Below are 12870 nucleotides of genomic sequence, written 5' to 3'. Positions count from 1 at the left end.
TTGCTGTTCTACCAGGGGCACTGCTCCCCGCTGATGTCTGACTAGCTCTTGCTGGTCCTCTAGGTGTCCACTTCATTGTCAGCTCCTCTCGGGTCAGACTAGGTCTTTCTGAGATGCTCCCACAGGACCTGGACAGCATTCATCTCACCTCTTCCTTACCTTTGTGCTTACCACACGTAAATGCTTCATACATATTTGTTAAATGACAAAGACGTGTATCACATTTCTGACCCTTTTTCCTCTGTAATGGAAAGTGGGTAGTGCAGCCAGAGCAGGCAATGATCTCTAGGGAGTATTTACTTGCTCAGTCATCATTAAAGCTGTCTATGAAATACTTTAACTCGATAACTAAAAGGTGATGTGCAGACCTCTGAGGTGGCCTCCAGTGACAACCCCCCACCCTGTAGTCACACTCGTGTGCAATCTCCACCCCTTGAGTGTGGGCTGGGAGCAGTGACTGCTTCTAATGAATCAGGAGGACAAGATGTCACTTCTGAGATAAGCTCATGAGACTGTGGCTTCTGTCTGGCCCACACACACACTCTCTCTCTTCCTTGCTCACTCTAATAAAGCCAGCTGCCATCTCGTGGGCTGCCCTGTGGAAGGGTCCATGTGGCAAGGAACTGAGGGCGGCTTGCAGCCATTAGCCAGCATGGAACAGAGCCCTCAGACCAACAGTGCACGAGGCATCCTGCCAGCAACCATGCAAGCGTTTGAGCCTTACAGTGACTACATCCTGTGAGAGACTCTGACATTCAACTTGTGAGGACCCGGCTAAATGGCGCCTGAATTCCTGGCGCACAGGAGCTGTGAAGTAATATAAATATTCGTCCTTCTAAGCCAGTACCAGAGACGCTGCTCCTTTGGGCCCCACGCAGTGAAGGCTCTGAGGAGACATAGAGGAACAGGCTATCTTAAGAAAGACAAGGTTTGAAATGAGGTCCTTCTAATGGCCCCGGTCCCCTGCCCCAGTGCCCCTCCCACTGAACCACACTGTCTCCTTGCACGTACAAACAAGTGTATGGAGCACATACAGTCTGAGACAGTGTTCGCAGCACTGAGCTGCACTCTCGGCATGTTGACAATCACCTATGAACCCGGTTAGGTTTGTTCATCCTCTGCCCTCTTGACAGGTCTGGGCCAGATAAACACACTGAAAATCAGGCTGGAGTGCTGGGTTGTGCAATTGCACCTGGTCTCAAAAGCACAGGTGGGCTTTATGTTCAAAGAGGCAGGCTCTCCCCATGAAGACTGCCAAGCACTCCACTCAGCGCAGACCCATCTAGAATGAGGGGCATGGGAGGAGGCTGGGGGGAGCATCGCAGTTGGGACCGTAAGATTCTGGGGAACCTGAGAATCACACAGAAGTCGGGAGAGGTGGAGGAACTAGTCAGGCGGCTCCGGGGGTGGGGATAAGCTTACTAATGAAGGTAGAAAACAATGGTGGGTTTCAGCTGCCAGGAGAGGGGCAGTGAGCCTGGGAAGCAGGGACGCTTTGCAACATGCTCCTTGGTGTGTCAAGGTTTCCTCATGTAAGGACAGTTGGATCTTGTTGTAATACAACCTACAACAAAGGCCTGAATACAGCGCAGGCCCATCACGTGTCTAACCAATAACTAAACACAATACATGCCCTGTAACTCAGGTTCTCTGAACACAGAGGGCCCTTGTAGCTGGAAACAATTCTGCTGGAAAGAGAAAGCGAGAGAAATGTTATAATTTGAGAAGCTCTCTAGTCTGCTGGCTCTTCACTTCTTCTAAATCAGCAAAAGCGCTGAGAGCCTGAGAAAGCTATGTGTCATGTCCCAAGAAAACAGTTCAGAAATTACGCTTACAGTTTCAGAAGGATCATGACCCAAGGAAAATAGCCTCTGTTTTAGTCCAATGTTCCTTTATATTTGAGGAGACTGAGGCCTACAAAAGTCACAAATCAATTAGTAGGAAGGCTAAGTTAAGATTGGGACTTGGGTCTCCTAATTGCCTCAGACTGCTAGGAGAAACCAAGGCATATTAGGATCCTAGCACAACGTTTCCGAGCCAGAAGAAACGTGGATCAGTTAAGACTTCTCACTACTGAAGCTCACCATGATTTTCAATAGGACGATTTTCAATAATTTCGATAAGACGGTCAATTTCCAATAAGAGTGAGAAATGTGAGAAATAGGATTATGTCTTGGTCTCTTGTCTAGAACACACATTGAATACTGGAGCCCAAACAGGTACAGACAATGCCAGAGGAGGTGACCTGAGGACACTATGATCCTTCCCCACACCTGGCATCTGAGCAGAGACAGGGACTCACATACTGTGGCAGAGAGCACGGGCCACACAGGGAGACAGGCACTGTCATTAGCAGGAAAATGATATGCACTCTTCTGGGCCGTGTGGAGGCATCTCCAGCATGGTGCCTGACACACAGCACGGGCTCCATAAATACTACTGCCTTCCCCCTTTTTTCCCCTCATGGGACAGGTATGCATTTTTAAAATCTTCTTAAATGCACATTATAGTCAGTTAATCAAGTCCACAGAGGCTTGTGGCAAAAAGCCTGATTTTGAAAGTTCATACCCTCTATGGATCACTGTTTACTGCATACTCCCTCTCCACACACACACCCCAACAAAAGCTCTGAGCTAAACTGTTATCATGGTAACAGAAGGAGACACTTTAGTCTCCATTTCTATCTTTCTGACTCATGGACACCTGCCAGGTAGCAGATGGCCTGTGTGGACAATTACCTTCACTTTGCTGCAGTGTATTTAAATTAAACAAACTGGCCACTTTGCTGCTGATTTTCTGAGGCCCTCTCAGAAAATGCAAAACCAAAAAACAACACTGGGAGAAAGGAGCAACAAGTCTGAAATTTTTGCAAGGCAACTGTGAATATATAGAGAACTGGAATGTATGAGAAATGGACTTCGTACATTTGTTTTTTGTTTAAGAAAAGGTTAAAAAAACACAAAAAAACCCCAAACCAAAACCCCACCTACTGCATTCAGCTGGTGCTGGTGGGGGCTCTGCTTAGAAAAGCAGCTGTCTCATCAAACACGGAAGTAAAAGGAGTGAGAGGATTATCTGTTGCTGCACTGTCTGTCCCGCTGCAAGGTGAGAAAACAACTGCCTAACAGTTAAGATGGCTGGGAGTTTGGACCAGGAATGGACGCGAGCAGATGATGGAGAATAGGGGTGGAGGAGATGAGAAAGACAACCACATGGCAGTGAGCAAAGAAGCAGGTTGTGGTTCCCTCTGGGGTGAATTAGAAACAGGGAAAGACCACGCCTAGAGACCTTCCTATCTTAGCAAAGGTGCCTACCTGCAAGCTTAGGTCTGGTGCAGCTTTTAAAGATAAACCTTGGCTTCTAAACACCAGAGAGAAGAGCTGAAGAGTTTTATGATGTCTCTCTTTTCTTATCACCGTTAATACACATTTATTTATTATCACGTCCCGTGTGACATGGGCTGGTGAGATAAATTGTATGTCTGTTGGAAGGGTGGGGCCACCAAAAAGTCTGCCATGAGGTCTTTCCACAGACGGCTAACACCGGCTTGTTCCCACATCACTTCCGGAAGCTCAGTGCTTACATATAACCTGTCACTCACTGTGGTGGCTTGGGTGGGGTGGGGTGTGTGTGGGGGGGGCGCGGGTAAGCGGCTCTAGACAGGAAACAGCTATTATAAACCTGCTGGATGTTTTGTGATCACAGTGCTGGCAACAGGTGGAAAGTTATGGTTCTCAATCTTCTCAATCCTCTCAGAAATGATTCTGTCTCTATTTAAGTCAAATTAAATTATATAGAAGACAAAGCTTACCCCAAGGCTTAAATGGGGTGGGGGCAAGGTATTTAGTTATCTTTGTTAGTGGAAGAGGAAAGCATATTAAGTTCCTGAGACACAGAACAACCTACTAAGACTCACCATAAACCTAAAGATCAAAGGAAAGTTGAAATTTAAACTTTGAGATAGGGAAGCTCATAAATTCCAATACCCTCTTTCTGTTTGTTTCTCCTCGTTTGCTCAGCTCTATTTGAAAATGGTATCCCATTTGTTCTCACTGCAGGATTTCAAAGCCAATTCTCAGGAAAATGATCAGGGACCTCACTAAAAAAATCCCTATAAAACAAACACCAAATACCCTGATTGCATATTAGAAACAAAAAAAGAGGACAGGCTCCCAGAATAGCACAGTCCTTACTTAGACAGCTAAATCAATGATTGGGCAGGCAGCCAGAACCTACCAGTGATATTTTACAATTCAGTGAGACAAATGTAAATGCTACTTCCCGATAGGCCAAACTTGCATATTAAGGTATGGCACCCTTCAGCACCTCCACTCTTTGCTATTACATATCATACAGTGGTTAGAGTCCAGGCTCTGCAGTTCAGTGACCTAGTCTGGATTCCAGCTCTGCCATTTACTAGCTGTGTGATGTTGGGCAACTTACTTAACCTCTCTGCACCTCAGATTCTTACAATGGAGATGAGTCTCTTCACAGGTTGGTGAGGATGAACATGCAATGAATGCTTCACACACCAGCTCAACAGAGTATTCCCTGCCATGACCTACTTTGCAAGGTGCTGGGGGCTACGAAGGGGCAAAGTCTCCACTGTGCAGGCTCACAGGCTCCTGGGGCAGTTGGGCATATACGCAACTAACATACAAAGGAGGATGAAACCCAGGTCTAGGTAAAGGTAGAGGTACAAAGGAAAAGCAGCAGAGCCAGGAAAGGGTTTAACTCTGACCCTCTGGACAGGGTAAGGTTTCATAGAAGAGGTGGCATCTGAGAGTATCTTGAGGGCTACAATTTCAATAGACAGAAAAGGCTTGGGAAGGGCAATCCAGGTGAGCAAAGTGCATGAACAAAGGCACTGGGCCTGAGCGAGGCTGCATATGGGGGACGAGGAGCAGCGTGGGGAGCACGGAAGCTATGCTGTAGAAAAAAGAAGTGTGGGCCATAATCATTCAGAGCCATAAATAGTCATCAAGTTCATTTACTAGGCCATAGATGGACAAACTACAGCCCATGGCCAAATCCACTTCACCACCTGTTTTGTTTCTTCTTTTTCACAGTCCCTGAGCTAAGAATGGTTTTTACATTTTGAAAATGGTTATATTTTAAGTGGTTATATAAGTACTTACATAATACCTTTGGTTTGGCTTACAAAGCCTAAAATATTTACTATCTAACCCTTTCAGAAAAAGTATGCTGACCTGCTCTAGTCAGTGGCAGTGGGAGCTACTGACGGTTCCGAGGAGGGGACGGTGTGCTCATGTGATCTGTCTTGAGGAATCTGGGACAATGTGAAGGAGAGACTGAAAAGCAAGAGACGAGAGACAAGGAGACCTATTAGAAGGCTTTTCCAAAAGACCAGGTGACAGACGAAGGAGGACAGAACGAAGAATGGTAATAGGAATCGAAAAGATGAGAGAGGTAAGAGCAAGCTTTTGGAGAAAAAAATTGACTGGACTTGACAGCAAAGCAGGAAGAGCAGAGACTGGAAGAGAGTGTGTGTGTAGGGAGTGCTGGCGACGACATGAACATAGCTGGAGATATGGACAGAGGAGTGATGTGTGGGGGAAGGCGTCTGGAAATCGTTTACCATCCATTCCATATCTAAACTTTAGAATAAAAAATTCTGAGAATTCTTGGGCACTCAGACTGGTATCACAGAGAAAGGTTCTCTGGGCTCAGGGCAGTGCATCTTAACTGAGGGTAGTTTTACTTGCTACGAACCTGGGGTGGGAGGGACTACCACTGGAATTTAGTAAGGAGAGGTCAAGTATGCTGATAAACATCTAGCAATGCATAGAACATCTCCCCTAACCCCCCCCAAAAAAGAGTTATCTGGCCCGATATGTCCATAGTGCTGAGGATAAAAAACCTGGCTGAGGGCCGGCCGAGTGGCACGTTGGTTAGGAGTTGGCTTGGGCCACCAGCTTTGAGCAGCAGGGCTCCGGTTTGGATCCCACAAGAGGGCCAGTGATGCTGCGCCCTCTACAGCTAAGATGGTGAACAACAGCTCGACCTGGAGCTGGGCTGCCGTGAGTTGCCGGTGACGGCGTAGGCTGCAGTGGGGCTGGTTGGCAGCGGGCATGAGCTTTCGTGAGCTGCCAAGAGCCGCTGTGAGCTGCCATCCAGAGGCTGGCAACCGACTGCCTCACCCAGGAAGAGCGCAATGATAATACCAACATGGGCCAGTGAAGCGACGTCCTCCACAACTAGACTGAAGAACAAAAGGACAGCAACTTGTCTGTTCCGATTCCCCAACGCTGTTCCCCTCCCCCAATTCCCCAATAAAATCTTTAAGGAAAAAAAAAAAAGAAAGAAAGAAAGAAAGAAAGAAAGAAAGAAAGAAAGAAAGAAAGAAAGAAAGAAAGAAAGAAAGAAACCTGGCTGAGGGTGACTTGACCTCATGATGTCCTACAGAGGATGGTTGGCCCAGGGCTTCTTTTCCCAGGTGTTGAGCTGCTGGGGAAGGAAGGTCAGGCCACCAGTAGCCTCAGATCAGGTAAGAACCTTCACGGGGCCCAGGAATAAACTCTGATAACCTTCTGCACAGTTGGGAGATGTCCTGGGGGCAGCTATAGGCCTGAGAATCTCCTAGAGTCTCTCTTGATTTCCTCAGGTCTGAGCTGGTTACATATAGAAGCTGAAATTTGAAATGTGAAAGCAATGACTAAAGAGTGAAATTTATGTTTTTAATTTATAAGAATACATAATAATGAAAGCACTGAAGGATTTATGGTTAGCCAACTTGGTAGAACAGTGATGAGTTGGTACGGATACTTATTAAAGGTAAAACACTTTAGGTGCAGTAAACCGTTTCTCTGCATTGTCTCTAATTTTATAAAACATGCCCCTTCCTCCTGCCCTCCCTCCCTCTCTTTCTCTTTTTTAAGCACTGGGACATCTATACCACAGCTCCAAATAAGAGTAATTCTACTTGCCAAATTATGATTAGTAGCAAATGGAGAAGAGTGTAAAAGAGCCTATCGTACCCTTTATAACACGCTTCTTTTAGCTGAAACTATGCTAAATATTCATTTCAGTTCAGGACTCTAGGCCAGGAAGCTCCCTGTCTTAGCCTTGTTGTTCATATAGAACATCAGAACCAGTCTGAGGTCAGTTATAAAGCTTTAGACATTGGTACAGCACCAGGATTTGAGAGAATGCCTGTAGATGCTCTCAAAATGAAGGGTCACAGATTCAATCTCATGCCAAGAAGGGGTGTTGGGGTGAGGTCCCACAGAAAGATAGCACTAGGAATCCCTGTCCGCCATGGGAGGCATGGCCAAGAGCCCCAAAGATAACAAAGGAAGGGCTTCACAGAGGCAGCTGATGCCCCTTTCTTAGAAAGGATGCTTTTTTTTGTCTGGAAAAGTGGGAGGTAGATGATGGTCATGAATAAACCCTAGGAAAGGAGCTGGTTACTGAAAGAAAGCCCAAGGAAGTGAGAGTCAGAGAGTTTCAAGGTCACAAAAGGACATGCCAGTCCATTGAACCCAGCTTGTTTTCTGTAGACCCTTCTTGGTTTATAGTCTTTCCCCAATATAACTACTGGTATCAGTAACAAAAGGACCAAGAATTGTGACCTTGGAAGTTTATAGATGAGGAACCTGAGGTTTATAAAGGTTAGGTACATGTTCAAATAGAAAAGAAATGAGGTTTTGTCAATAGAGTTCTATGAGTCAGATAATCTAATAGGCAGATATCAAAGGTTTAACTCCTTTCTTCATTAGGGTGAGTTTATTAAACATGGAAGAGGTGAAGGGGTTGGACAAGACAAAGCTCGTTTTTCAGACCTGTCTGTACTCTACTGCTTTCCTGGAAATTTCCTCTCCATGGTTGCTGATAACTTACTTACAGTCAAATCCAAAGGTTTCATTGTCTTACTGTCATTAACCTTCTCCTTCTTGAAACTTTCTGGGTTTTTACGAGAATCCACAATTCTATCCCTTCTACCCACTACTCTTCCTTCTTTTTGTCTACTATGGGTTTTCCCTCTGGCTCATGTTTATGGTTTCAACCCTAATTTTATGTTGAAGACTTCCAAATCTACAATGCTGGCCCTATTTTCCCACTGAAATTCCAGTTGTATATCCCCAAGTATGTGGGAGACCACACTACAGGCTTGGCTGCCCGCCTTTCTTTGGAACTCAGTAGGTTCAGAATCAGATCAAAGTTCCCTTCTAATCCAGGTCATCTCTCCATTTTCACTTTTTCAGTCAATGCACCCATTGCTTCCCCGGGTTCTCAGGCTCAAAACCTAGAAGTCATCTTTCATTTGTTCTTTCCTGTTGATGTTCTGCTGATGCTCTGACTATAGTATTCTAGGCGCAGACACTATAGTCCTAGGAACTCAATATTCCTCCAGCGGAAGATGACTCTGTCCAGCTTGGTGTGTAGCTTTTTCTGCAGACCCTGGCAGGTAGTCCTCATATGTTCTATGCATTCTAGTCAGGAGATGAAAAGACAGAAATATAGAGCAGGAGGGAAATTTAAAAAGCAGGTAGACAAATCTCTCATCGTGTCATTGATGACAGTGACATGTAATGGGGGTGCCGCAAAGACCCAAAGTTATAATACTTCCTCCTATATCCTCAAGACTGTAAACTCCTGTTCAATGAATTTTAAGGGAGAGAACTATAAATACCTATTTTTAATACTGTAATATTTCCTCTTTGGTGGGGGGTGGGGAATAAAATGAAAACACAAACCCGACATGCTGCCAGGTCCCCGTATGAGTACAGGAGCCAAGACATGAGTGAGCACACTGCATTTTCACGAGGCCATCCACGTGCAGTCAGACTGGCAGAGAGTCTATGCACACGGGCCAGGACTGGGACCCAGGCTGAAAGTCTGTGGCATAGTCATATATGAGCCTGTTTACCGAAAGACATCCGTGGAGTTTGCATAGGCAGCAGCAGTGCCTATGGCTCAGGATATAACTCACCTGGCTTGTGTTTCTGTAATTAGGGCATCACGCCAACCGTAAAATAACTTTCGTACTATTGAAGGGTGGAATATGGGTAGGATTTCTCTTTTTACCCTCCAAAAGGCCCAGCTCACTGACTTGAACATGGGTAGTAAGACACTGCTGAATACATAAATAAATAGCAATCCTTTGCCTTTCAGGAAAAAATAGACACAGGCTTCTATTTCAGGGGATGGGGGTGGGGCACAGAGTCCAGAAGATTGCAGAAGCATGTGAATCACTTTCCATTGAGGCTGTGTCCAGAGTTAAGTGAATCAAGAGGGTAAATGACCCATGAACCCATCAAGGGGTTCACCAATAATCTCTTTCATGCACAAAGTGGAGGAGGCTTTTTTTGTTGTTGTGTAGGGGTTTTCTTCTTCTTTTTTTTTTTTTAAGTACTTTCTCCTAAACTAACAAAGTTAATACTCATGAGGTTTGTTGGAGCCTCATGGGTCCACCACGGCTAACTAAATACTGAGTGCCCTACCTTTAGGCATATTTGGGAGGGTTGTGGGCAGAGATGGGGGCTTCCGAAGGCCAACCCACATCATGCTTGTGTTGGTGTAAATGTAGTGGGTTATTTATCTGGTTCTGGAAATCAGAAAGGTCAAGATCCCATTTGATATCCCAAATGACTGAAGTAATGAAAGAGGTCCCAAGTGTGGCCATGTTTTCTTAGTGGAATCCCCAAGATTTCTCTGACTCCATAATTTTCAGAGTACCACCCATATAACTAGCTGAACCACCACCCTGCTTTGTACTCATCAGGGTCAAGGCCACCCCTGTGGGAGCCCCCTGTCTTTATATTTCACTGTCTAAAGTTACAGTCTTTAAGCCTGATGTTGATCTGTATATAAAAGGTTCTATCTTCTAACAGGAGGGATCAGAGAAATGTTCAAGAAAACACATCCTTTATGAATAAATTCAATCCCTGGCCTCGGATAGCTCTTTTTTTTTTTTTTTTTTGGTGTTAGTGATCCAGCAGTGAAATTTTATGGTATACTGAGTCACTGGGGAAAATGAAACCCTGAGATATCCCTAGAAATGAACTGATGCATCTGAAATCCCTCCAGATTAGGACTGGGGTATTGTTTGCCTTAGAATGGAGTAGCCCATAGCTCAAGTGCACCAGTGGTGAGGAACACCACTGCCAGCAGGGTCCTCGTCATTCTGCTGTTACCCCAGTGTGTGCCCCTTTGTAACATGCTAGTAAACCCCACATCACATTTCTGGCTATGGGCATTGGGTTTTTAATGAGTTTTCATTCAGCAACTATATATTTCTTGAGTACAGTATCTACTATGTGGAGGCACTGGGCTAGTGGCTGGGCTGGGGATGCAGTAGTGAAAAAGGCAGACAAAGCCCTTTAATTACAGTCTGTTGATTATCGTGAGCCTGATTAACCCTGACTTAACTGATACAATCTAATTCCTGAGCCTGTTAAACTACAGGATATATGGTGGGTTGAACAGTCACTCAGCACAGTCTTATCTGAAATAGCCAGACAGTTGTGCCCTTAATTATAACCCTTGGATCTGAGAAAAGAGAAGGGAAGGAGGTGGGGAGGGAGAGAGGAAAGAGAATTATCAGTTAAGGTAATAATGCCACTCAAAGCACTTGAAAAGTGGCTGAGGCTGAAGGCAGAACCACAGCACCAAAGCTTTTCTTCAATCACCTATTTTCCTCAAATTCTCCCAAATCCAAAATAATTCCTACTTGGGAAAGGAGCAAGAAGGCAGAGTGTAAGAAAAGTTCTCCGTGACAGATTCATGAAGCCAGTTTTGGGATCCATGTCTAGTAGATTCTTCATTCTGAATGTCTTTTACAATTATTTTATTACCCACATAGTATAATACATTTTGACAGGGAAGAAACTAAACGATATCAGCCGGAATCCAGGAGGAAGAAAGGATTACAACTTAGCTATGTGATAAGTACCTTTCAGTGTCTCACTTAGTAATGGTACAGATTAAAACAGAAGTGCTAGTTCTAAAGCTTCAGAGTCTTTTCAGCTATACATGTGAAAAATGTTGTTGAACTATGTAAAGCCATTCAGTTCAAATTTGAGCCTCACAAGTGAGCCTTCAGGTAGGACCAGTTTAAACTTGTGATGTGGACAGAGGATGTTTCTACCTATTCACAGAGCAGAATGTGTTACCTCATACTATAGTGGAGAAAGATAAGGAAAAGAACAATTTGTACCAATTCATGCTATGGACGGTCCTATGAGACTGTGAGGACTGGATCACGAACTCAGGACCTTGGCCATGGAGAACTCCCAAGACATACACACAAGTGGCTTGTCAGTGGCAGCCTTCAGCGGTCTGGGTCTAGCTTCTCATTTTGCTAGTTTCAAAGGAACGATGATCTCACACAGAATCAAACAAAGGTCATTGAAATGAACATGTTCTTCAATCCCTTGTCTGCTCAAGCTCAGCTTTAAACTGATCCGAGAAATAATACATCAGCAGTGGGAATTCTTGTTCTTGGATTCCATAGTAATCCATAAAATTTTTTAAAAATTAAATGTCTGTTAGAGGTTCTACTGCTCCCGTTAAAATAAACATCCCTGATGTCTTCCCCTTTCTGAAAGAGAGTTCTCAGGTAAGGTGTTGGGTGTTCCCGATTACGTGCTACACTCTGAGCTGGCACATTCGGAGAGGGATCAGGAGTTGCTGGTGTGGGCAGATGGTTGAAGTAAGTTCCCAGCACATGGTTTTAGCTGTAAAGTGCATCTTTGGGGTGTAGAAGGGTGAACTAGAGGAGGAAAAACACCAGTGGTCAGCAGCTACAGGTGATATGATGCCCTGGATCAGCAGGAAGAGTACCATCAATAGCCACGCGATGACACATGAGGGATGGAGTGGGAGAAGGGAGCAGGCAGGAGAGATCCGCCTACTTGTAATGCCTACACTTGACCAGCATCCTCTTCCCTGCTTCTAAGCAAACTGGAAGCTAAGTGTGGTCATGTGACTCACTTTGGCCAATGAAGTGGAGAAGTGACGTGTGTCACTTCTTGGTAGAAGCATGTAATGGCTGGGTTTGACTTTCCATCCTGGTCTTCTCCAGCTTTTCCAGTGTCAGTGTATCTGGTGATATGGAAGTGCCATAAGATCAAAGCAATAAACTATGTGTGAATGAGAAAACAACAACAACACACTTTGGTTACATTAAAGCCCTTTCTGGGTTGTCGGCCTCGCCTGACATTATACTCTATCCTCCAGCCCTCTTCTGTCAGAATGCCCGTCACTCTCCCTTTCTTGCCTCCTCCCTTCACTACCTGTCCCTTCCTTTTCTCTCCCCTTTACCGCTCTCCTAACTGGAAACCATAATAAACACAATGTGTTATATTCCTATTCTTAATCTAAAACATGGATACATTTGTTTTTTGAAAAAGAAATGAGTAAATGTTTTGAATTAAACATTTCATATTTCTTTCTTAAAAAAAAAAGCCCTGAGGTAAATGAAAAATCGTCTATGCTTTGAAAACCTTACTATGTTATATAAACATATGGTTGTTACTATTGTGGAGAGGCCCTCAATTGATTTTCTTGTGTGGGTTAGTGGCTATCAGGATAAATAAAAACAAACATAAAACTTCCCTAAACACCATGCACCAGCCATGCAGCTCAGAAAAACCAGAGCTCCCTCTGGAGTAGGCTCTGGACAGGAAATCACTTACAGCATAAACAATCACCTAGTTTTCACTGGTAACTTTGTTAAGAAGGCTACTGGGGCTGCAGCACCCTGAAGCCTGTTCAAGACTAAAGGACATCTGCAGTCATCCAAAGAACTACTCATGGGCCAGCCAAGTGGCGTGTTGGTTAAGAGCTGGCTTGGGACGCCAGAGGGCCCCGGTTCGGATCCCACATATGAGGGACAGTGACACTTCC

The 12870-nt window shown here is 44.8% G+C and overlaps 1 protein-coding gene across 21 annotated transcripts in view; it reads right to left on the bottom strand.

The window, feature by feature from the left end:
• The window catches only part of DTNB (dystrobrevin beta), a 216757-nt gene that overhangs the window by 16271 nt on the left and 187616 nt on the right, over positions 1–12870 (bottom strand). The window contains exon 17 of one of the 21 annotated variants that reach the window (XM_019645503.1): positions 12043–12066. The exons of the other annotated variants lie outside the window; for them this stretch is intronic. Within the exon in view, the coding sequence (XP_019501048.1) occupies positions 12058–12066 (9 nt within the window). The 3' untranslated portion in view covers positions 12043–12057. Of the gene's footprint in view, positions 1–12042; positions 12067–12870 lie in introns of those variants that run through there. 21 annotated transcript variants of the gene reach the window in all.

This window comes from Hipposideros armiger, unplaced genomic scaffold (genome assembly GCF_001890085.2).
Source record: "Hipposideros armiger isolate ML-2016 unplaced genomic scaffold, ASM189008v1 scaffold_0, whole genome shotgun sequence".
In the NCBI taxonomy this organism is placed as follows: Eukaryota; Metazoa; Chordata; class Mammalia; order Chiroptera; family Hipposideridae; genus Hipposideros; species Hipposideros armiger.
The sequence above is the reverse complement of the archived record's forward strand: the minus strand, read 5'-3'. Positions and strand labels throughout refer to the sequence as shown.